Source organism: Salvia hispanica, chromosome 6, assembly GCF_029641045.1.
Source record: "Salvia hispanica isolate PSC_SH4W2 chromosome 6, Shi_PSC_v1, whole genome shotgun sequence".
NCBI classification, from domain to species: Eukaryota; Viridiplantae; Streptophyta; class Magnoliopsida; order Lamiales; family Lamiaceae; genus Salvia; species Salvia hispanica.
This window is the reverse complement of record NC_142697.1, coordinates 27,352,677-27,373,462: the sequence shown is the minus strand read 5'-3', so window position 1 is coordinate 27,373,462 and position 20,786 is coordinate 27,352,677. Positions and strand designations below refer to the sequence as shown.

General features: G+C 40.4%; 5 protein-coding genes across 8 annotated transcripts; 3 read left to right on the top strand and 2 right to left on the bottom strand.

Annotated features, from left to right (window-relative positions):
• On the top strand, nucleotides 1-2,412 carry LOC125204955 (uncharacterized). The gene is made up of 2 exons (XM_048103728.2): nucleotides 1-914; nucleotides 1,251-2,412. Exons 1-2 carry the CDS (start codon nucleotides 160-162, stop codon nucleotides 2,392-2,394), a joined length of 1,899 nt encoding a protein of 632 aa, XP_047959685.1. The 5' UTR covers nucleotides 1-159; the 3' UTR covers nucleotides 2,395-2,412.
• Nucleotides 2,413-2,800: 388 nt separating this feature from the next.
• On the top strand, nucleotides 2,801-7,812 carry LOC125205648 (protein MLN51 homolog). 4 transcript variants are annotated; one of them, XM_089060343.1, is made up of 11 exons: nucleotides 2,801-3,570; nucleotides 4,470-4,572; nucleotides 4,656-4,876; nucleotides 4,963-5,798; nucleotides 6,016-6,133; nucleotides 6,315-6,458; nucleotides 6,643-6,701; nucleotides 6,790-6,835; nucleotides 6,920-7,132; nucleotides 7,203-7,288; nucleotides 7,376-7,812. In XM_089060343.1, the coding sequence occupies exons 1-9, from the start codon at nucleotides 3,059-3,061 to the stop codon at nucleotides 6,945-6,947; spliced, it is 2,067 nt and encodes a 688-aa protein (XP_088916469.1). In that variant the 5' UTR covers nucleotides 2,801-3,058; the 3' UTR covers nucleotides 6,948-7,132; nucleotides 7,203-7,288; nucleotides 7,376-7,812. The 4 variants fall into 4 exon arrangements, with proteins under 4 accessions (XP_088916469.1, XP_047960665.2, XP_047960666.2 ...); XM_048104708.2 differs by having other exon boundaries at nucleotides 4,467-4,572; nucleotides 7,564-7,812; XM_048104709.2 differs by having other exon boundaries at nucleotides 4,467-4,572.
• A 3,347-nt stretch (nucleotides 7,813-11,159) lies between these two features.
• LOC125203604 (uncharacterized) lies at nucleotides 11,160-13,848 on the top strand. The gene is made up of 7 exons (XM_048101992.2): nucleotides 11,160-11,489; nucleotides 11,582-11,866; nucleotides 11,971-12,036; nucleotides 12,169-12,219; nucleotides 12,296-12,415; nucleotides 13,332-13,416; nucleotides 13,513-13,848. The coding sequence occupies exons 1-7, from the start codon at nucleotides 11,292-11,294 to the stop codon at nucleotides 13,713-13,715; spliced, it is 1,008 nt and encodes a 335-aa protein (XP_047957949.1). The 5' UTR covers nucleotides 11,160-11,291; the 3' UTR covers nucleotides 13,716-13,848.
• Nucleotides 13,849-15,078: 1,230 nt separating this feature from the next.
• Nucleotides 15,079-17,661, bottom strand: ASHR2 (ASH1-related protein 2). The gene is made up of 2 exons (XM_048101353.2): nucleotides 16,322-17,661; nucleotides 15,079-15,422 (listed from the first exon to the last, which is right to left on the bottom strand). The coding sequence occupies exon 1, from the start codon at nucleotides 17,513-17,515 to the stop codon at nucleotides 16,349-16,351; it is 1,167 nt and encodes a 388-aa protein (XP_047957310.1). The 5' UTR covers nucleotides 17,516-17,661; the 3' UTR covers nucleotides 15,079-15,422; nucleotides 16,322-16,348.
• Nucleotides 17,662-19,096: 1,435 nt separating this feature from the next.
• LOC125204132 (F-box/kelch-repeat protein At1g80440) lies at nucleotides 19,097-20,481 on the bottom strand. The gene has a single exon (XM_048102694.2). The coding sequence runs from the start codon at nucleotides 20,251-20,253 to the stop codon at nucleotides 19,180-19,182; it is 1,074 nt and encodes a 357-aa protein (XP_047958651.1). The 5' UTR covers nucleotides 20,254-20,481; the 3' UTR covers nucleotides 19,097-19,179.
• Nucleotides 20,482-20,786: the final 305 nt, after the last annotated feature.

Below are 20,786 nucleotides of genomic sequence, written 5' to 3'. Positions count from 1 at the left end.
CTATACATTATTGTTAATTTTGTCTTTCTTTATTAACTTTTGTGATTTCTTGGTCCATTGATGCACACAAATTCACAAGTCACAATTTACCAATATTTGGCTTGCACATATGCATGTTTGCTCTAGTTTTTGTGATCTATTTTATGTAGGAATTTTATTATGGAGAAGGCTATTAATTATTTCTGTCATGAACATCCTTTATTCCTCAATAATCAATATGATGGGGAGGCTTTAGATTGTGATGTGTGTGGTAAAGTTGTAACTAATTCTGAGCCGGTGTATGCTTGCGAGCAATCTCTATGTAATAGTAGTCGTAGAAGTAGTGTTCGCGTTATCCTCCATAAAAGATGTGGAGAGTTACCTCGTCGATTACTTTCGGATCCCTCTCATCCTGAGCATCCTCTTCACCTATTTGATTATCGGCATTTGCCTATAAGACATGAATGTAATATTTGTGGTGTCGAAATAGGTATAAAGTTAGGATACAGGTGTCCTAGTTGTGATTTCGACATCCATGTAGAATGTAGAAATTCGGGGTTGTTGAAGGAGAGAGTAGAGTTGCAACACCCGAGTCACATCCATCCCTTGATTCTGATGAGGAATCATGAACTTCCGTTTATGTGTGATGGTTGCGGTACAAATGATGTGGATATGGCATATATCTGCAGCACGTGCGAATATTGGGTGCACGCAACTTGTGCTTTGTTGCCTATCCTTCTCTTGCAAGATCGCCACCAACACCACCACCCGCTTTCTCTAGCCTTTTGTTTCCCAATGAAGCATCGCAGATACCAATACAAGTGTGTTTATTGTGATAAAGATTTTGACATGAAATGTTGGCTCTATTTCTGTGGTGATTGCAGATACTTTGTCCATCTCAAATGTGTTGGATCCACAACAAAACAAGACATTTTGTAAGACAACTTGCTCTATACTACTCCCTCCTTCCCACAAAGATTGTCCCATTTTTTTATTTTCGTCCGTCCCACAAAGATTGTCCCATTTCACTTTTACCATTTTTGGTAGTGGACCTCATATTCCACTAACTCATTCCTACTCACATTTTATTATAAAACTAATACTTTAAAAATAGGACCCACATCCCACCAACTTTTTCAACTCACTTTTCATTACATTTCTTAAAACCTGTGCCGGGTCAAAGTGGGACTATCTTTGTGGGACGGGGGGAGTAATTCCTAGTAATTAATTTACTACCCATTGATTGCTTATATTTCACTTGTTGATTTCAGGAGTATAGATGAAAGTGATGTGATCCAATTCCCATTAGCTGACATTTACAGAATGTTAATCACACCTTTAGTAATGAGAGAGAGAGGCATTAATATCCTTAATGTGAATGAGATGCCAACAACCATAAAGATGCCACAAACCACATCAAGTTATTCATATTTATTCAATTATCACAAACATCCTTTAAGTTTGGTTTCAGAAGATAATGATGAGGGCAAGTGCAAGTCATTAGAGGATGACGAGGATGAAGATGAAGAGTTGAAGATATGCAATGTGTGCATAACACCTATATCTTCTCTTCCGTTTTACCAATGCAATGCATGCCATTATTTTATCCACATGATTTGCTACTTGTTGCCCAAGACATTATCGTCTTCGTCTTCTTCCATCTCTCAATATGTTGAGTGCTCGGATTCAGATGATACAAATCATAAGTTCGCATTGTATGTAAGTTCTGAAGAAAATGATAAGGATCCGGAAGTGCCTTGGTGCGACCTTTGTGGTAATCCTACAAATGGAATGATGTATAGGTGTGGAGAGTGTAGGATGATGATAGATGTGAAGTGCGCGTCTCTACCAACGACTATCAAACATGCATCTCATTCTCGTACTCACCCTAACCTCATCATGTCTACATTACCAGAATATGAAGAGTGTTATTGTTGTGCAAATACCATTGGAAGAACACTTGGATATATTTGCACCAAAGATGGTTGTGAATTTGCATTGGACTTGAAATGTGCTCAGCTACCGCTGGTTGTAAGAAAGCCGGAGTGGGATCACCACTCATTGCTCTTCACAAGTGATGCCTCAGCAGACCATCCCTCTGATTTCTATTGCGAGTTTTGTGAAGAAGAATTGCATCCCAAGAAACCCATGTATCACTGCCGACCATGCGATCAGTCTTACCACATTCGTTGTCTTAAGGCTGAATCTGGTTTTCACCGGAATGTCAAATTCGGGCGTCGATTTGAGTTGGATTCTGTTCACCCTCACCCCCTCGCATACAATTACATCACCCTCAAGAAACGTTGTGACATTTGTCGCAAAATAGTGTATAACAACTGTGGATTTGAATGTGTATCATGTTACTTTGTTGTTTGTGTAACTTGTGGAGATAAAGCTTTAGCTAATAAGATGTAGTCGTGTTGTTTTGGTAAATTTGTATCGAATTTTGAAATTTATCGCATTATTTTATTATCAGAATGTTACTCCGACTATAGAATCTTGACGTGATATGTCGTAAGATAACCTAGCTATTATTTATATTACAAAATAAATTGTGTTGTTATTTTTGTTTCTGGAAATATTTGTTAAATTGGTATAAACTGAAAATATTGAGATGGATGTGATGAATTAAAACAATACATATTATTAAAAATATAAATTTCGAAATTTAGTATGGGCATGATAAATTTGAGGCCCAATGGATAAGTAAATCAAGATGGTTTGATTTTATAGTATCTGAGTTCGGATCTGGATCCCGTAATAGCAAATTACTAAAAACACCCTGGAACCAAAGATAATTCCATGTGGGTTAGGCTTTCGATTTGGTGGCTTGCAAATTGAAGTGAGGAACTCAACTTCATCCGTCAATGCTTCTTTTTCTCTCTCGAAATCAATCATTGATTGATGCAATTTGACTCTCCCTCAACGTTTCAAACTCAAAATCCCTATAAATTATAGCCGAATTGATTGTTTAATCCAGGGTTTTTCACAATTCCGAACACTTTCAAACCCTAAGTTTTGCAGTAACTGCCGTTTCATTTTTCTGTATCGAAGAAAGTTGAACTCTCTGTTACTGGCGATGGCGGCGGAGGAGATTGAGTACGAGAGCGATCCGGAGGAGGCGAAGTTGTCGTTGAAGATGCGGCGGAGGGAGGCGAGCGACGACGAAGAAGAGGCGGAGCAAGGGGGGAAACCGCCGCGGAGGATTGAGTCGGAGTCGGACGGGGAGTCTGAAGGTGCGGCGGCGGAGTATGAGGAGGAATTGGACGAGGAAGAGGGAGATTATGATTTGGATGAGGAGTATGCGGAGGAGGAGGTAGTTGTTCAGTACGAAGATGGCGGTGGTAGAAGAATTGGTGTGGATGTGGTGGCGGTGGAGAGGGGGGAGAGTGAGAAAGAAGGAACCTTTGAGGGGAAGGTAACGGAGGAGGAGAAGCAGGGGGGGATTGACGATTTAGGAAATGATGATGAAGATAAGAATGCTGCTGATGGGGAAGAGAGGAAGGTAATTGAGCCTTTCTCTGTGCCAACTGCGGGAGCATTTTACATGCACGATGACAGATTTCGAGACAGTTCTGGAGGGAGACATAGGTATTGCAATTTTTTACCGAATTTTTCATTGATGTTGTATATCACTGTGTTAGGATGTTGACATGCTAAAATGTGAGCTTTTTCTATGATATTTTTGCTTGCATTTTGGTAATTTTTCGTAGGAAATGTTTTGGTGTAGAGTGGTAGTTGGGTGTTTCCATAACTAACTTGTGAACTGTTACTTTGTTTTAATAATGCTTTCACTTTCATGAGAGGATTTATAAGAATATTTTCTGACAGTTCTTTTCCTGCTCTACTGTCTGAGTAGTTTCTTATAATGAGTAGAAAGTACAGAAGAAAGTATAATGGTAGGATTAGTATGTTCTTGAAAGGTTGCTTAGTTGGCTGTCTTGGACTCTTGTGGTTATAAATCTTGTCCTGAAACACACTCGTTTTTGTTTCTGTATGTTCATTTTTAGCTTTTCTGAACCTGCTCTTGAACAGGTGTTATAAGGTTATTTAGGATTAAGACGTGCTCCTCCAATAGGAGCTCATTTAAGAAAAGGATTGGTGCCATCAAGTTCCCAAACAATTGTTGCTAATTGCAATATTACCTCTTCACTCGCAATTTGAAAGACTTTAATTATACAATGGTTCTAAACTTCTAGTAAGAAAGTGGAGATATTTTGTAGTTCAAATTTCTTATCGAAGAACTCATATCTATTAGATCTTTAACAGAGTTCTGGCATTTCTTTAGTTACTTTTTATTACTTGAAGTTGAAGCCTAATCATGTTTTTATAAGCTTACTACAGTTCGTTTCTTCATGTGCCTATGCTTTGTCTGGTATACGTTTATATTTTTGAACCTTATTTCAAGCTTGTGAAGTATACATTTGCAGCGAGCCAGTGATAGCAGCGTAACTGTAATAATTTATTAATGTGGCTTTGGTTGTTAGTAGGAGAACCCTTGGAGGAAGAAAATTGTGGGAGTCTAAAGATGATAGGAAATGGGGGCATGATAAGTTTGAGGAGCTGACTATGCACGAAAGGCATCATGAAGGGGTAAATACGTCAACATATGCTAGTTTTATTTGTGCCTCTGATGAAAATTTTGCAGCACATTCCTTATATGAATTAAATTGCAGGGTAGAAGGGGTTCTAGGGGACGCTATAGAGGCCGCAACAGAAATAGAGCCACAGACCCTGGATTTGCACCAGTAAACAGACCTAAAGAATACACCAATAACAGCACACAGATTAATAATAATCAGGGCAGTGCTCCCAAGGGTGTTAGGGGACGAGGATCTCGAAGGTATCAACCGTCCTTTAAGAACAACAATGATGCTCCAGCTACACAGAACAAATAGTGAGTATAATCCTCTTTTTCCCTCTTCCCTTTTTTTCTTTTGATGTTGTTTATAGTTCTCATTGTCACTTTATTTTTATTTATAGCCCTGGGAAATCAGTTGAAAAGCATTTCCATGTCAGTTCTCGAAGAAATAGTGAACCTGCATCTAATGCAAAACCTGATGTAGTTCCCAGAAAACAAGTAGCCTCAAATTTGAACATTGCTTCTCCTCCATTTTATCCCACTGGTTCTTCCACAAAAGACAACACTGCACCCCCTAATACGGATGTCCTAGCTGGCACAATTAATCGAAACGGCCAGCAATCTGTGGTGGGTGAAAATTTTACTATGTCACAATCTACTGTTACAGTGCGAGGAAAAAATATAGTGGATTCCATCGGTCTGGACAATCTCTCCATGGGTGATTCATCTTCTTCAGTGGCTGGGAAGTCTTCAAATACTATGCAAATGCCAACACCTGGATCTTCATCTTTCAATCCTGGTCAACCTCAGTTGAGGGGCCAAGGAAGAGGGTCGTCTTCCTTCGCGCAGATGGCTTACCAACCGGTTGTCTCTAATAACCAACTCAACAGGGTTCATCCACCAAACCAGCCACAAAATGTTCAGAGGAATCCTGGTCAAATTCGTGCTCCGTCTTCTCAGCATGGTTCTTCCCAGCAGTATACACAACGTGTGCCCAGTAATTCACAAGCTTTATCTCCACCTAAAGCTTCTGGTGCTGTAAATAATTCTGAATCAGGGAAAGTGGAATCTGCTTCAGAATTAAATCAGCCTGAGTCAGCATTGGTCGCTAAAGGAAAAGGGAATGCTCCAGGCAGCGCAAAGGGCTCATTCCTATATGGTGGAGCTCAGGTTATGGGATCCTCTGGCGGTATGGGCAGTGGCCCAGGTGATCAAAATTTCCCAGCTTTCTTACCAGGTATTACGCCTGTCTTTAAAAAGACAGGAAATGAAATATATTCATTTCGTGCAAGGTTTCTGTTTTCTTTGTTAAGTTTGGAATGGGTTTGTGATCCAACTTCTCTAAAACTTCATTGATTTGTTCTATGTAACCATACTATTGCCATCTATATTATTTCCCAATTAACATTATTTTTAATTTCATTTAATAACTGCTGTTTGGTGGAATTTTGCAGTCATGCAATTTGGAGGTCAGCACCCGGGTGGGATTGGGGTTCCTGCCGTTGGCATGGCCTTTCCTGGATATGTTGGTCAACCACAACTTGGTGGTCTAGGGAGTTCTGAAATGACTTGGTAATACCTCTAAATACTGTGTAGATTTTCTCTGCTAACTCTCAACTGGATTTTTGGTTGACATAGAGGGATATCTTGTATATCTTTGACTATATGGATACATCCTCTTGGCTAAGAAACCAGATGTTGTATTTTTTGCTTGTATGGTGTTCATCCCTAACTTAGCTATAATACAATTCAGGCTTCCTGTTTTAGCCGGTGCTGCTGGAGCACTGGGTGCTGCTGGAGCCTTAGGTGCAACATATTGTCCGCCATATATAACGGTTGATGGTTCATATAATGCCCGGCCATCTGGACAGACAGCTTCTACAGCAGCTGCTTCAAGGTAGAGAAGATTGCTGTAAAATCCTAGTACTTTGTTTTTACATGAATTACCTTCTCGGAAGCACCAGCCTCACACATTCTCTTATTTGCATGCTTTTTAAAAACAGTTCTGCTTTTATGAAATTAAAAAATAAAAATCCATGGTATGTCACAGCCTACATATAAACTTTGTATTTTGGTTGCAGCAAAGAGAATAACAGTGCAACAAAAGTAGGTAGCGATTGGAAACCTTCACAAAGGCCTGGTAAGTCTCATCAAAGTTTTGGTTCCTTACACTGTGTACATTTCCATGCGTTTCCCTTCACTGACCTAATTATTTGTTCCCTGTATAGAGCTTGCAAACGATGATTTTGGGCAGAGGCAAAAGAATCCTCGCAGGCAAGTGTGGTCTATTATGTTAATGCTGTCAGTAGTTTTTCAATTAATGTTCTCGCTTCTAACCTGATATGCATTAAAATGCAGATATACGGAGATGAAATTTGACCAGTGAAGTAACTGGATGGGTTGGTTGCCTTGGAATAAGCATATAAACAAAAATCTTTAGAGTCCTTCCATCTGTTGGGTGTAGAAGAGTTGTTGGGTGTGCTTTTGATGCAGGCCTTCTTCCGAGGCCCATTGTGTTCTCCAGTCGTTGATCTGGAGTACTTTGGGCTACTGCATTTTCTGATATTTTAGGTATTGACTAATTTAATCTACTATCTAATTTAACCGTGACAGTTTGATAACTCGTCTATTTTTGTGCAAGGTACTTGAAAACGCCTGATCATGCTGCCTTAATTTGAGGAAGAACACTGCAGCTTGACGGGTGGCAGTTCCTTGTTCTTTTATGATGTAAGTGAGAACACAGATATGGGAAGATGAAATCTTGGTCTTTTAATGCAATGTAGAGAAATAAATGACTTTAATAATTTGATGCAGGTTATTGTGCATTAGTCATTACCTGAACCATGCAAGAAGTTTGTTATGGAGTTTTCAAAAAAAGAAAAAGAAAATTGAATAGCAAAATATTGTTTTGCAGCTGCTGCTTGATTTATCGAACTAAGTTTCACCTGTTATTTAACGTCGATGTTATTATCTGTCTGATCAAAGGGTTCGCCGTCTTGCAGTTTCTGGTATTTCAGCTTGAGTTGAACTCTAGAAGTTTTATTCTTCACATATGAACCCGGTGTTCGTCTTGCATTTTCTGGTATTTCGGCTTGAGTTGAACTCGAAAGTTTTATTCTTCACCTATGAACATGATGTTCGTCTATGTTAATATATACACTTGAGTTCTGCTATCATGGTATTGGATTCTTTGAACTTTTTATGATGATGTAAACTTGCCTTATTTTGCTATGAGATATTTAACTGAAGAAGATTGTTGTTTCTGTTATCGAGCTTATCAAACTAAGCATATTTTTTTATGAGAGTGAAACAAAAATTCTTATTAGATCCTTTATTTCTTTTTTGCTATTGAGATTGAGAGCTTCAAACGATCCATGTTAAGAAATGCTTGCTCATGTTAAAAGGATCTCATTGTTCTTGTCAATTAAGTTATGTTCTGTGTCTATATGATGACTTTAAATTTTGACCCTATTGGTAGGAGAAAACTTCACAAATTAAATTGGGCTTCATGGTTAAGAGTATTTTTTTTAGTATAACTTCTTTCACTCTTCTTATATTCTTAAAAATATACACAATGTCGACCAACGCCCTTTTGTAGCACATAAGCGCATACAAGTTTAAAATTATATAGGTATAGAGCATCTCCAACGGCGGACGTCCGGTCGGACTTCCGCGACGGGCGACCGGGACGTCCCATTGGAACACATCGCCTCGGATACAGACGTCCCGTGAGGACGTCGGATATCCTCGGATATCCGCGCGACGGGCGGGCGGACGTCCGCCATTGTGGCGTGGGTCGGACGTCACGGTCGAACGTCCGACTTAAAATTTTATTTATTTATTTTTTAAAAAAAAAACTCTATAAATACGGCTCGTTGAAATTCATTTCATTCGCACCACTTGTGTTGACAAGTTTCTCTCTCTAAACTCTATTTTCAAGTAAAAATGGCTAGTAGTCGTGCGGGTGGTAGTGGGAGGGGCGCTAGTGATAGTGATAGTGAGAATGAATTGGATGTCGCTGTGGAAGGGGTGATTGATCGATTGCTACGGCAGAGGCAGCAGCGGTGGCAGCAGGCGGCGGTACCTCGGCCGATCCATCAGCGACATCATGTACCCCGGGACCACATTGCTGCACATATTCGGGATGCCTTATTTCGACGACGTTTTAGGATGCATCATCCGATGTTTATGCATATCGTGGGTGCTTTAAAGAGAAGATACGAGTATTTCAGGATCAGAGAGGATGCGACTGAAAAACTCGGACACACGCCCTTACAGAAGTGCACTGCCGCAATCAGGCAACTGGCATACGGAGGCCCGGCCGACATGTTCGACGTGTACATCTACATTGGCGAGTCGTCAGCCGTCGAGTGTCTGCAGAATTTTTGCGCGGGCGTTAGAGAGATATTCGGGGATCGCTATCTTCGGAGTCCGAGCCCCAAAGACTGCCGGCAGCTGATAAATATGCACGGATCGGTGGACGGGTTCCCTGGGATGTGGCAGCATAGATTGTATGCATTGGGAGTGGAAGAACTGCCCCGCCGCCTGGAAGGGGATGCACACATCCGGCTTCAAAGCCAAGCATCCCACGATGATCCTTGAAGCTGTAGCTGACAACCGGCTGTGGATATGACATGCTTATTTTGGATTCGCCGGGTTGAACAACGACATCAACGTCCTCCAGTCGTCGCCCCTGTTCAACGATTAGTGCAATGGCATTGGTCCCGCCATCAGTTTCGTCGCCAACGGCAACCAGCACAATATGGGATACTATTTGGCGGATGGGATATACCCAAACTGACCCGTCTTTGTGAAGACGATCAAGCATCCGATCGGACAAAAGAAGTCCTACTTTGCGAGCCGTCAGGAGGCAGCGCGCAAGGATGTTGAGCGGGCATTTGGTGTGCTCCAGAGTCGATGGGCGATGGTGAAGGGTCCTACACGGATGTGGTATATTCCCAACATCGGCGACATCATGTACGCATGTATCATTTTGCACAACATGATTGTCGAAAGTGAAGGTGACGAAATGACTCAGTGGACCAACGAAGATGATACGGGTGTCGGTCCAAGCCAAGGTGTGGCCAGCGCGAATGTGAACATGGGGGTACCTCATGGAGAGGTTGAACGGTTGCGCGCATTTGCCGACAAGCGGCAAAGAGATGCCCATATTCGACTTCAGGAGGATATCATCAAAGAGGTTTGAACGCGGAGGGATGGACGTTGATGTGGTTAATTTTTTTTTATTAACTATGTAATTTTTTTTTCCGAATAATGTATGTTTTTTTTTTAATGAAATATTCGCATTTCCCCGTTCGTATTCGTGTCGAAATTTTAATTCTGTAAGTAAATTGAATAATTGTGAATTTAATTTTATTGCGGGAAGTCATAGTGGGAAGTCCTAGTACAGGGGAAGTCCTAGTGATGACGTGGCAGGAAGTTTTTGTGGGAAGTTCTAGTGGGAAGTCCGCCACCGGAGATGCTTTTAATGCTCAATTGGTAAAGTAAGAAAGAAAATAAGGAAAGGTAAATGAAATAGTGGTGGTGGAGACTAAGGTTTATAAATTATTAAATTATTAATTCTAATACTCCCTCCGTCCCACAAAAAATATCACACTTGTGGGATGACACGAAATTTTATGATGTTTTATTGTGTGTTAAATGGATAGAGAAAATATAATTTTTATATTCATGTAAGAGAAAACTTTGTCCAAAAAGGGAAATGTAACATATTTTGTGGGACAAACTAAAAAGAAAAGTGTGATATCTTTTGTTGGACGGAGGGAGTAATATAAATTGTAAATATAGTGTAGTGGTGTGTTATTCAAAGTTTTTAAAATTAGAATTGCATTATTTTAAGGGAGGGGTCAAAATAAAATATTTTTAATTTTTAAAATGATGGAGTAAATCAATAATTTATAGACGATTAAAGAATTATACTTTCTCCGTCTCATATAATTTGGAACACTTTGACCTGACACGAGTTTTAAGAAATATAATGGAAAATGAATTGAAAAAGTTGATGGAATGTGGGTCCTACTTTTAAAGTATTAGTTTTATAATAAAATGTGAGTAGAAATGAGTTAGTGGAATATGAGGTCCACTACCAAAAATGGTAAAGGTGAAGTGTGTCAAATTATGTGGGAGGACCAAAATGGAATACTGGGTCAAATTATGTGGGACGGAGGGAGTACTAACTAATACTCCCTCCGTTTCTTCATAGTTGCGTCATTTTTCCATTTCGAGAAGTTTCTTCATAGTTGAGTCATTTCCATATATGGTAACTTTTCTCTCTTTCTTACTTTACTCTCTCTTACTTTATTCTTTCTACTTTATTCACTTTATACTTTATTCTCTATATCTTTTATTTTCTCTTACTTTTTTATCTATTTATTTAACACACTCAACATTCATTTCTAAAACTCCGTGCCAAAAAATTTCACCTCAACTATGAATAAACGGAGGGAGTAACTACTACTCCATAAAATAGTTAATAATGGAAACAAGTACAAAAAATCTTTTAGCCCAGTAAAAATGGCCTAGTCCAATTAGTTGCAGTTATGAATAAATACGGCCCATTAAAGGTTTTCAGTTCATTTATCCAACTCATTAAAACAAACCAGTCACCGCCGTCGACGGCAGCCCTCCCCCTCACCTCTCCTGGCCACTTCTCTCTCTCCAAATCCCACGCCCAAGCTCGATACTCTCTCAAATCGACTAGCAAGCAGGAATGGGGGAACGGAAGGTTTTGAACAAGTACTACCCGCCGGACTTCGATCCGGCGAAGATTCCGCGGCGGCGCCAGCCGAAGAACCAGCAGATGAAGATACGAATGATGCTTCCGATGAGCATCCGTTGCGGCACCTGCGGGAATTACATTTATAAGGGAACCAAATTCAATTCTCGCAAAGAAGACGTAGTCGGAGAGGTAGGGTTTCAATTCCTTCTAATTTTGCCTCTTTTTTTGTCTTTTCAATTATTGATTCTCTTATGAATTTGACATATATTGTTTATCTGCAGACCTACCTAGGGATTCAAATTTTTAGGTTTTATTTCAAGTGCACTAAATGCTCGGCTGAGATGACCTTCAAGACAGATCCTCAGAACTCGGATTACATAGTTGAATCCGGTGCTTCGAGGAACTTCGAGCCTTGGCGTGCAGAGGATGAAGAGACAGAGGAAGAGAAAAAGAAGAGGAATGCTGAAGAGATGGGAGATGCAATGAAGTCTTTGGAGAATCGAACATTAGACTCGAAGAGAGAGATGGATATCCTTGCTGCTTTGGATGAAATGAAATCGATGAAGGTAATAGTTGAATTCAGATCATTTACCAGCTATGAATACTAGTATAATTTATATATCAATTATACTGATGCTAATGTGATGTTCCTCTTTCCTGTTGTATTCAGTCACGGCACGCAACTGTGAGCGTAGATTCAATGCTGGAAGCTCTGCAGCGCTCAAATGAGCAGAAGGTATTATCATAATGCTATTCTTTTGAATAACCTGAATTTTCTCAGCATTGACATCTTAGATAGTTATGGCAAATGCGTGTGAAATCATATCTACTTCACGCTTATAACTGAACCGTGCTTTATATTTATTAGGAAAGAAAGCTATTAGAAGAAGAAGAAGCTTACATAAAAGCAGTGTTTCAGGTAAGGGTAAAATACACAGCTTGTTTTGAGCTTTATTTTCCACTGAAGTTCTCATTATGTTCCTTCTCTAATTCAGGGTCAGAAAAAGGCTCCTTTTGTTCGAAGGATCGATGATGAAGATATAGATGATGACAGCGACGAAGATTTGGAGTTTTTCTCTTTCGACGGTGTGGGATCTTCATCTCGTCCATCAAAGGTATCCTTATTTTCATAAACCGTCTTCCGAGTATGCTTTTCTATAGGGCTGAGGATGTATCAGCTGCAGTCCATAATATTCATCCTTGTGCTTTTAACAATTCAAAACTTTTAGCTACTTGTGCTATTGAATTTGCCATAGAAGCAACACTAACTGGATTGAGGTTGAGGTCTGTAGTTGTTCTCTTGCCATTAAATGAGCTAACACTGAGTAACACGTTGATGGGGGTTTCACTTTCTATTGTAAGTAGATTGATAAAAAAATTATACTATATCAGTAGGACTGACCTGTGTTCACTTATATAGTATATAAGTAGGGGGTGTTCGGTTGGCAAGACTAAATCTCATGATTAAATATGTATCATGTTTGGTTCATAAGATTGACCCCCTCAACTTAATCTAAGATGGATAGTCTCATGATAATTAGTTATAGCCTCCTCCTCCAACTAAAATAATCCCACAACTTAAACCTAGATGGATAGTCTCATGACTAATAGTCATGACAACCGAACGCCACCGTAGTAGACTGTAGAGCTGACCTGAGTCACTGATAACAATAGAAAAACATTTAAGCACCAGCGTCCAATTCTCAAGCTTAGTTTCCATTTATGTTTGTACCAGATTATGGGTTCACCTTAATAAAGTAGCGTGCTCAGTTAGTTTAGTGGTGAGTGTTTGCTCCCCGTGATATTTGAGACTCACTATGCTGCAGCAGGAAGGATCTGCTATTCAGCAACATGTATCTAGCCTGTATTCGACAGAAATTGAAACCATATTGTATATATGCAGCATTCAGCATCAGCCGTCAAAGTCTTTTGTGCTGATCTATCTTCATAAAAACTTATTTGACTCTGTGCCCGTAGATAAGGGTCCACTTTTATTGTGGTTTTACTTAGATATCTTGTGTTTTGATGCAGAGGACGAAGGTGTCTGATGAAGATCCTTCCAAACCAACAGATATTTTGACAGAGAAGAGTGGCAGTGAGGGTTCCAACATTCAAGGTTTGCAATCTAAACTGTTTTTAGCTTGAGATTTTGTGTTTCAGCAAACTGTTATGTAGTACTACATAGTTACAGCTGCATGTATGTTGTTGATAGGTAAAGCTGGTGTTGATGGGGCTTCTGATGGTGGTAAACCTGTTTCGAAGACTTCTTCCATCAAATTCTCGATAATCAAGAAATCCATACCACAATCCTCAACTATAGGCCCGGAGAAAGGACAGCAAGATGCTGAACCCGCTGCTGCTACCAGCAACGTACTCCAATCCTTATTCCAACAGTATGGAAGCGATGAAGACTAGACCAACATATGTAACCAGGCATCCAAAACCTCTGGACTAATTCGTGTAGTACACAATTTATGTATCCAAAATCATATGAATATAAGCTAAACCAAGTTTAGAAAAATCAAATTTCTCCATATTGTTTCTTTTATGTTGTTGGATTGATAAGAAAGTCCATGAAATTATTTTGTCGATATCTATAAACTGACGAACAAAAGCCTTTTGAATAAATAAGTAAAAGAGTAAAGGTCAATTTTGGTCCTAAACATATGGCTAAAATACCAATTTGGTCCAAAACATTCACTTTTTGAAAAACAGGTCCATAAAAAATAAAATTCTTGTCATCTTTTCTTATGATTCCGTCAAAAACTGACGGTCAACTTCTGATTAGTGATATTTTGACTGTATTAGTGGATTTTAATGTACAAACCATTTCTCTTTCTCCTTCTCGTTCATCTCAGGAACCCTAATTTTCTCTGCAAGAACATACTACCTCAACTCCCATAATTCTCTTCCAATTCACTATTAAAAACCCTATGAAGAAATCGCCCGGCAAAACCACCCTTCAAACCATTTTCTTACTCCCACGAGTCTCGATTGTTGAGTTAACAATCATTTTCTCTGATTAGAGAATAAATTGATTGGGATTGAGGAGATAGAGAGGATAAGAGTGAGAAAGAGAACCGGCGGCGCTGCAACGGTAGCGGCGGAGGGGCTAAATTTCGCCGGCGGGGAGAGAGAATTTTAACGAAGGAGAAGGAGAGAGAGATGGGAGTCGTGAATTTGGAGTTTGTCTCTCATTTTTAGAGACGGGGTCGAAAAGTGAGAGGCTTAAGCACCATACCGGCGAAGACAGCGGCGGGCACTGGAAATCCGTTTCCGAAAGGGGCGTACCCTAGTTATGCCGGCGATTTGCCAGTCGAGACAGGTTTTTTGACGAAGAAGGTGAATAGTTTTTTAATTTTTTTTAAATTTTAAATTTTATTTTTTTACTTAATTATAGATTAATATTCTAATTAGGTCAAAATGTGGTTAATTAGTGTTGACCGTTAATTTTTTAATGAAGCCGTTAAAAAAGGACTACTTTGGCAACATTTTTATTTGTTATGGACCTGTTTTTCAAAAAGTAAATGTTTTAGACCAAATTGGTATTTCGGTCATATGTTTAGGACTAAAATTGACTTTTACTCTAAGTAAAATTATCTCCTGGCTGCTAAAACAAATTAAAGGAGTTGCTTTGTTTTCGAAATAAATGCATCCTAAATAAATACAAGGCCTACAAACACACATATTTCAGTAACTTGATAAATAAATGAAACTGTCAAACATTCTGTTACATATTTCACCAGTGAATAACATATGACTGAAACATCCTCATAAGTACTAAAACACCCAATTTAATCTTTGATTTACCATAATCTCACATAATGATTAGTAAAATCTAATACACAGTCTCAAATATGGTCTCATAACAATACCTTTCGCCTACTGTACTTGGTTCTAGTCAAATAAAGTGGTGGATCATGGAGCATACAACAGAGTATTTCGTTCGATCAAAGCATATATGTTCAACCAAGTAAACAAGTTGATTTTTCTCTCTCAACAATAATCCAAGCAGTGGTTAAGACTTGGCGTGAGGAAGAAAGATGATAGTGCCTCTCTCCATCAACGATGAGCTAGCCTTTGCAGCAGGCATCCCGTGCTCGATAAATACTTTATAGTTCACTGCAGAAAACATGGTAGAAAAGAAACAGTCATTGAGAAGCACCTTAATTTTCACGTGAAGTTGCAATTTTCATCACTAGTTAGTTTTCATGCATCTTAATTCTCACATGAAGTTGCAATTTTCACTTGCTTTTGTGAAGGTAGTAGGAATCTAGGCATTGCTACTCATGGCATACAAACCTACCAGAAAACAAGGCCAGGGACAGTGCAGAAATCTTATTCTGGAAACTTTATCCACATCAATAATTACAATTCAAGGTAGATACAACAGCTGATGTGCACTAAAACAAGAACAGCATTCTTAAATCGAAACATTCAACAAAGCTGAAGCTTTGTGGTTGTCCTTAACCATTTTTAACCATCAAGATCAAGAATCAGAGCAATAAAACAAGAACATCATTCATAAATAGAAACATTCAACAAAAGGTGAAGTTTTGTGGTTGTTCTTAACCATCAAGAACCAGTGCTCTTAAACAAAAACAACATTGATAAATATAAACATCAGCAAAGCTGAAGCTTTGACCATTTTTAGCCACCAAGAATCAGTGACTAACAAGAACATCATTCATAAATAGACACATTCACAGAGATGAAGCTCTGGGGTTGTTCTTAACCATTTTTAACCATCAAGAGCCACTGTAATTACCAGCTCCCCACTTCATAACTTGATACCATTTTTATCCTCATACCACGTAGTTCAACGATACAGACTCTAACAAGAAAGAAATCCAGCTTGAATACGACTTGAATATACACATAATTTTTTTAGTTAATGTAATTCTAAAAGACTCTCCTCTTCCATGAATGTCGTACTTCTACTCAAAAAGCAAAATTATCAACACAAAATCAGAGAAACTATGAATAAACAATAAAACAAAAGGAAAAGGGAAGAAACTCACTGAAATTGTTTATTTTCAAGTGATGCTTCAGTCCTCACATTTGCTGAAGCTACCGCAAACATTGCACTCCATGACAGTAGACGGGCGATTATCAACAGGAGGCAGAGGGGCCAATGTACCCCCACAGTTGTCTACACTGCACATGTATCTCACAAAGAAATACGCGTGAGGGAAGCTATCATCTTCACCTTCTTTATCCATGCCACAGTCCGTCGTCTCCAAGTCACCCTCCTCGTCATCCTCATCCATATCATCATCACCATCATTATGGTCCATTTCCCCCTCCCCTTCTTCCTCATCATCAGACCAATTAGCCTCGACTTTGCAGCGATCACAATCACACACGAAACCGTAATCCTCCTTCAACCTCTGCTGCCTCTCCACATACTTAAAATTGACAGGGAAGTAGCTCAGGCAGATCTCCCTGCCTGCAGGGAGATCATGGATCACCCTGATTGTAATATCGGTGTTGCTGAATTCGGAGGCAGAATCATAATCGAACCTACACGCATTGGGGAGGCAATCGTGGTTGAAAAACGACGCCGTTGGGTAAAGGCCATACGCCCTAACAGACCTCTGTTTCCCCTGATCGAAAGGCTCCATCAGCCCAAAGGCATTGAGTTTATCCTTCGCTAGCAGCGCTGCCGTCAATTCGACTGAAAACCCTAGCTCTCCGGAATTCGGCAGCTGGCAAATCGTCGAAATCACGGAATGTAGGAAAACGGAGGAGTCGTCGGCCAAGGCGTCGCCTTGGAGTGAGATTAGGGTTTGGAATTTGGGCGGCGACGCGATTGCCAGATTGTACGCGGCGATGAGGAACCGAGCTTGGATGAGGCGGTCGTGGTGATGGTGGAGGAGGAGCGGAGAGTCGGCGGCGCTGAGGCGGCGTAAGGCGGAGCAAACGAAAGGGGTGTGGGAGGTGGAGAGAGCGGCGGATTGGCATTGGGAAGAGCAGAATTGGGAGGCGGCGGAGCAATTAGGGCAAGAGAGGGTTGTTGTGGATTGGGATGCGATTGTTCTGTAACAGTGGGAGCAGTAATTGGCGGCGGCGGTTGAGGGGAGGGCGGAGTAGAGGAGAATTGGGGATTCTTTGAGGAGGATTTCTCCGGCCTTGAGCGGCTTGGAGGAGACCAATGCTCTTCCTCTGTTTTCCAATTGTACCATTTGAATCGGAGAATTACTGTGATGAGACATTTTGGTGAGGGTTTATGGATGTAGCTAAGGTGTGAGGTGTGAAGAGGAAGAAGGAGAAGGAGGCGGAAACAGAGGGTTATTTACCAGTGACGGCGGCGGCGGTGGAGGGTTTTGGGGTTTAAGGTTGCGAGGAACCTTAATTTAGATTTTCATTTTATTTTACGTCACATTAACATAGCACAATTAATAATATTATTTGAATTTAATTTATGCTCTTAGAAAAATGGGGTGAGATAATTTTCAATATGAATCCAATTTTGTTAGATATATTAAAATATAAATAAATAAGATGAATTTTTATAAATAAATGAAGTATATAAAAATATGATATGGAGTATATTTATTTTTTAACTTTTTCATATTTTTTATAATTCATACAAGAAAAAAATATAAAAAATTTCGAACAAAATAATCCATGAAAGTACGCAAAGAATAGACTCTGCTACACTTGTTTAAGAAATTGTAACACGTGTTTAAACATAGTAAAATATTGGAGTATAATCTTTTACGAAAGAGAGAATGTAATGTAGTCGATATGTGTGCATTTAATAATTCAGTTCAAAATTTGCATTTAATGCTCTTTTCGTCCCATTTTAGGAATCCAGTTCAGTTTGACACGAGTTTTAAAAAATGTAAAGAAAAATTAATGAAAAATGATAGTGAAATGTGAGTTCTACTTTTTATATTAGTTCTATAATAAATATGGAGTCTAATATCATTAATGGAATATTCCAACCGAAACTCTTAAAGTGAGACATCCAAAAATAGTAAACTGGAACTCCTAAAGTGGAACGGACGGAGTAAATCAGTTCAAAATTGAGTTTTCAAATGCTACACCGTCTGTATCAATCAAAGGATACTATAGTAAGCCGTGTGTACAAACAAAGTGTTACCACATTCTTAAACGACGAGTGATGACCTCATTGAGAAAAAAAATCCTAATTAAAATTGCACATTGAGAAATTGATACTTGTTCAATTCATGCATTTGAGCACTATATACAAATATTTTATGATAAATATAATATCATTTCACTACGAATTTCACCATTTCTATCAAAATTATATTTCTATTTAAATTGATTTGAATCGTCGCTTGAAGTCGATTAATCCATCATGTATATGACCTACCCAGTTGAGGAACTGTGGCTCAAACATGTGGTAGCGTGTAAAAACGGTTTGAGCATGCTTCCGCTTAAGCCAAGATAATTCGATGATGATCAAAAAAATAATTCAGAGTGATTTTGCAACATTTGATTAGTATAGTCATTACATTTTGGGTTCTCTTTTCCTTAAGAAAACTGTTGAATCTGATTGAGTTGGAAAGTTGAGTTATTCATTAGATCTTGATGTCATGAATTTCTTCATTTAGTTCGAAATACCAAAATGAATTAGAAAATGAGAGTGTCCGAACTCCGAATGATCGGAAACTCGATATCTAAATTTCTATTTCAAACGTTTGGGCCTCTCTATTTTTGTATTGTTTCTTTCTTCTATCATATTTCTTTTTCATTCGAGTTGTATCAAATTCCTGAGTTATAATTGTTACAATCTCCCATTTCAATCTTAATAGAACAACTGATAAAAAAACAAAACTCCATTCGTAGCATTTTCAGTTGAATCTGTGAAATGAGACACAAAATTGAGAAATGATTACACTAAATCCTATAGTTCAATGCAACATCCTGATTGAACATGCCCTTTGAATCCATCCTCTGCCTCAACTCTTTCCCACTTACATCTCTTCATGTCAAACACAAACACATTGTAAGGCTCCCCAAATCTCTCCGACCCAACCACCACCACCTTCCCGGGCCACGCCGCCACGTAGGCCGTGCTCCTGACGTGGCACGGCAGCTCAGCCACCACCCGCCACGCGGACCCCTCCCACGCCACCAGCTCAGCACCCCGACACGTCACCATCCTCCCGTCCCCTCCGTCCACGCAGTCCCTCGGGCACGCGCCCGGCTCCAAAAAGTCCTCCAGGACCGGGCCCCACCGCCACTTGGCGACGTCGAACGACTCCGCGCTGGCCTCGAACCTCCCCTGCGCGTTCGTCGGGTATCCCCCGACGACGTGGAACGCGCCGCCCCGCCACACGCCCTTCGCCTCGTCCCGCTCGGCCGCCATGTCGGGCGCCGCCCGCCACGCGTCCCGCGCCACGTCGTACGCCAGCGCGGACCGCAGCGCGCACTTCTCCCCGTCGTGCCCGCCCGCCACGAGCACCGTCCCCGCGCCGTCCGACGCGCACGCGAAGAACAGGCGCTCGCCGCCGGGCATGTCCGCGCCGCGGCGCCACGCGGCGCGGACGAAGTCGTACACGTGGACGGCGGGCGAGGCCCGCCACGTGTCCGGGTCCCACCCGCCCATCACCACGAGGCTCAACCCGACCGCGACGAGCTGGCAGTACATCGGCAGCCCGTCGGGGCAACCCGGGATCGGCGGGAGCTCCGCCCACAGACCCGTCTCCGGCTCGCAAAGCGTCAGGCGGTAAGACGGGACCGCAGCGAATTTGCGGGCCGAGAGATCCCGGGTCGGGTCGACCCGGGCCTGCGACATTACCACGACTCTCCGGGTCAGCCCGGAGGCCTTGCGGCGGCGCCAGAACTCCGGCAGCTGAATCTCCCGCTTCCATCTCCGGCAAACCGATGCGACGGAGGAGAATTCGGTGTGGGGAACTCGAATTAAACAGTCAAGACCCAAATCCGAAGGGAGACCCGGAATAAGATCCGAATCCATCAAAAGGGAAACTATAATGATAAGTGTGTGTGAAAGAGGAAATCAAGATTGGCTCTTTATATACAGTTTTGCAAAGTGAAAAATACCCTTTATTCCTCTTTTTGGGTTGAATTGACAGGAGCTTTTTTTAGTGTGTAGATATTATTGTGAGGATTGGATTGAGAGGTGAAGAACAAAGCTTCTAGAAGGAGTGAGGTTTGGGGGTGAAGACTTGATTGAAGACAAAGGAACATAGAATAAATCGACATTCGCTTGAATTGAGGTTATTTATTTATATATAGACAGTGGTCTACAACAAATGGATGATTGACATCATTACTCTGTGGGCACAAGCACTAGTACAATTTCAAACTTTTTATAATCTTGACATAATATTACTATTATGGAATTTTATTAAATCATCTTGCAACAGTAATATTTCCAGACTGTATGTGACTCACTTGATTTTGAACAAGATTTGATGATTATTGAAATCTACCTAAGGGAGTGTAAAAGGAATTTCACTTTCTCTTTTAACATAAATCAGATCTCAT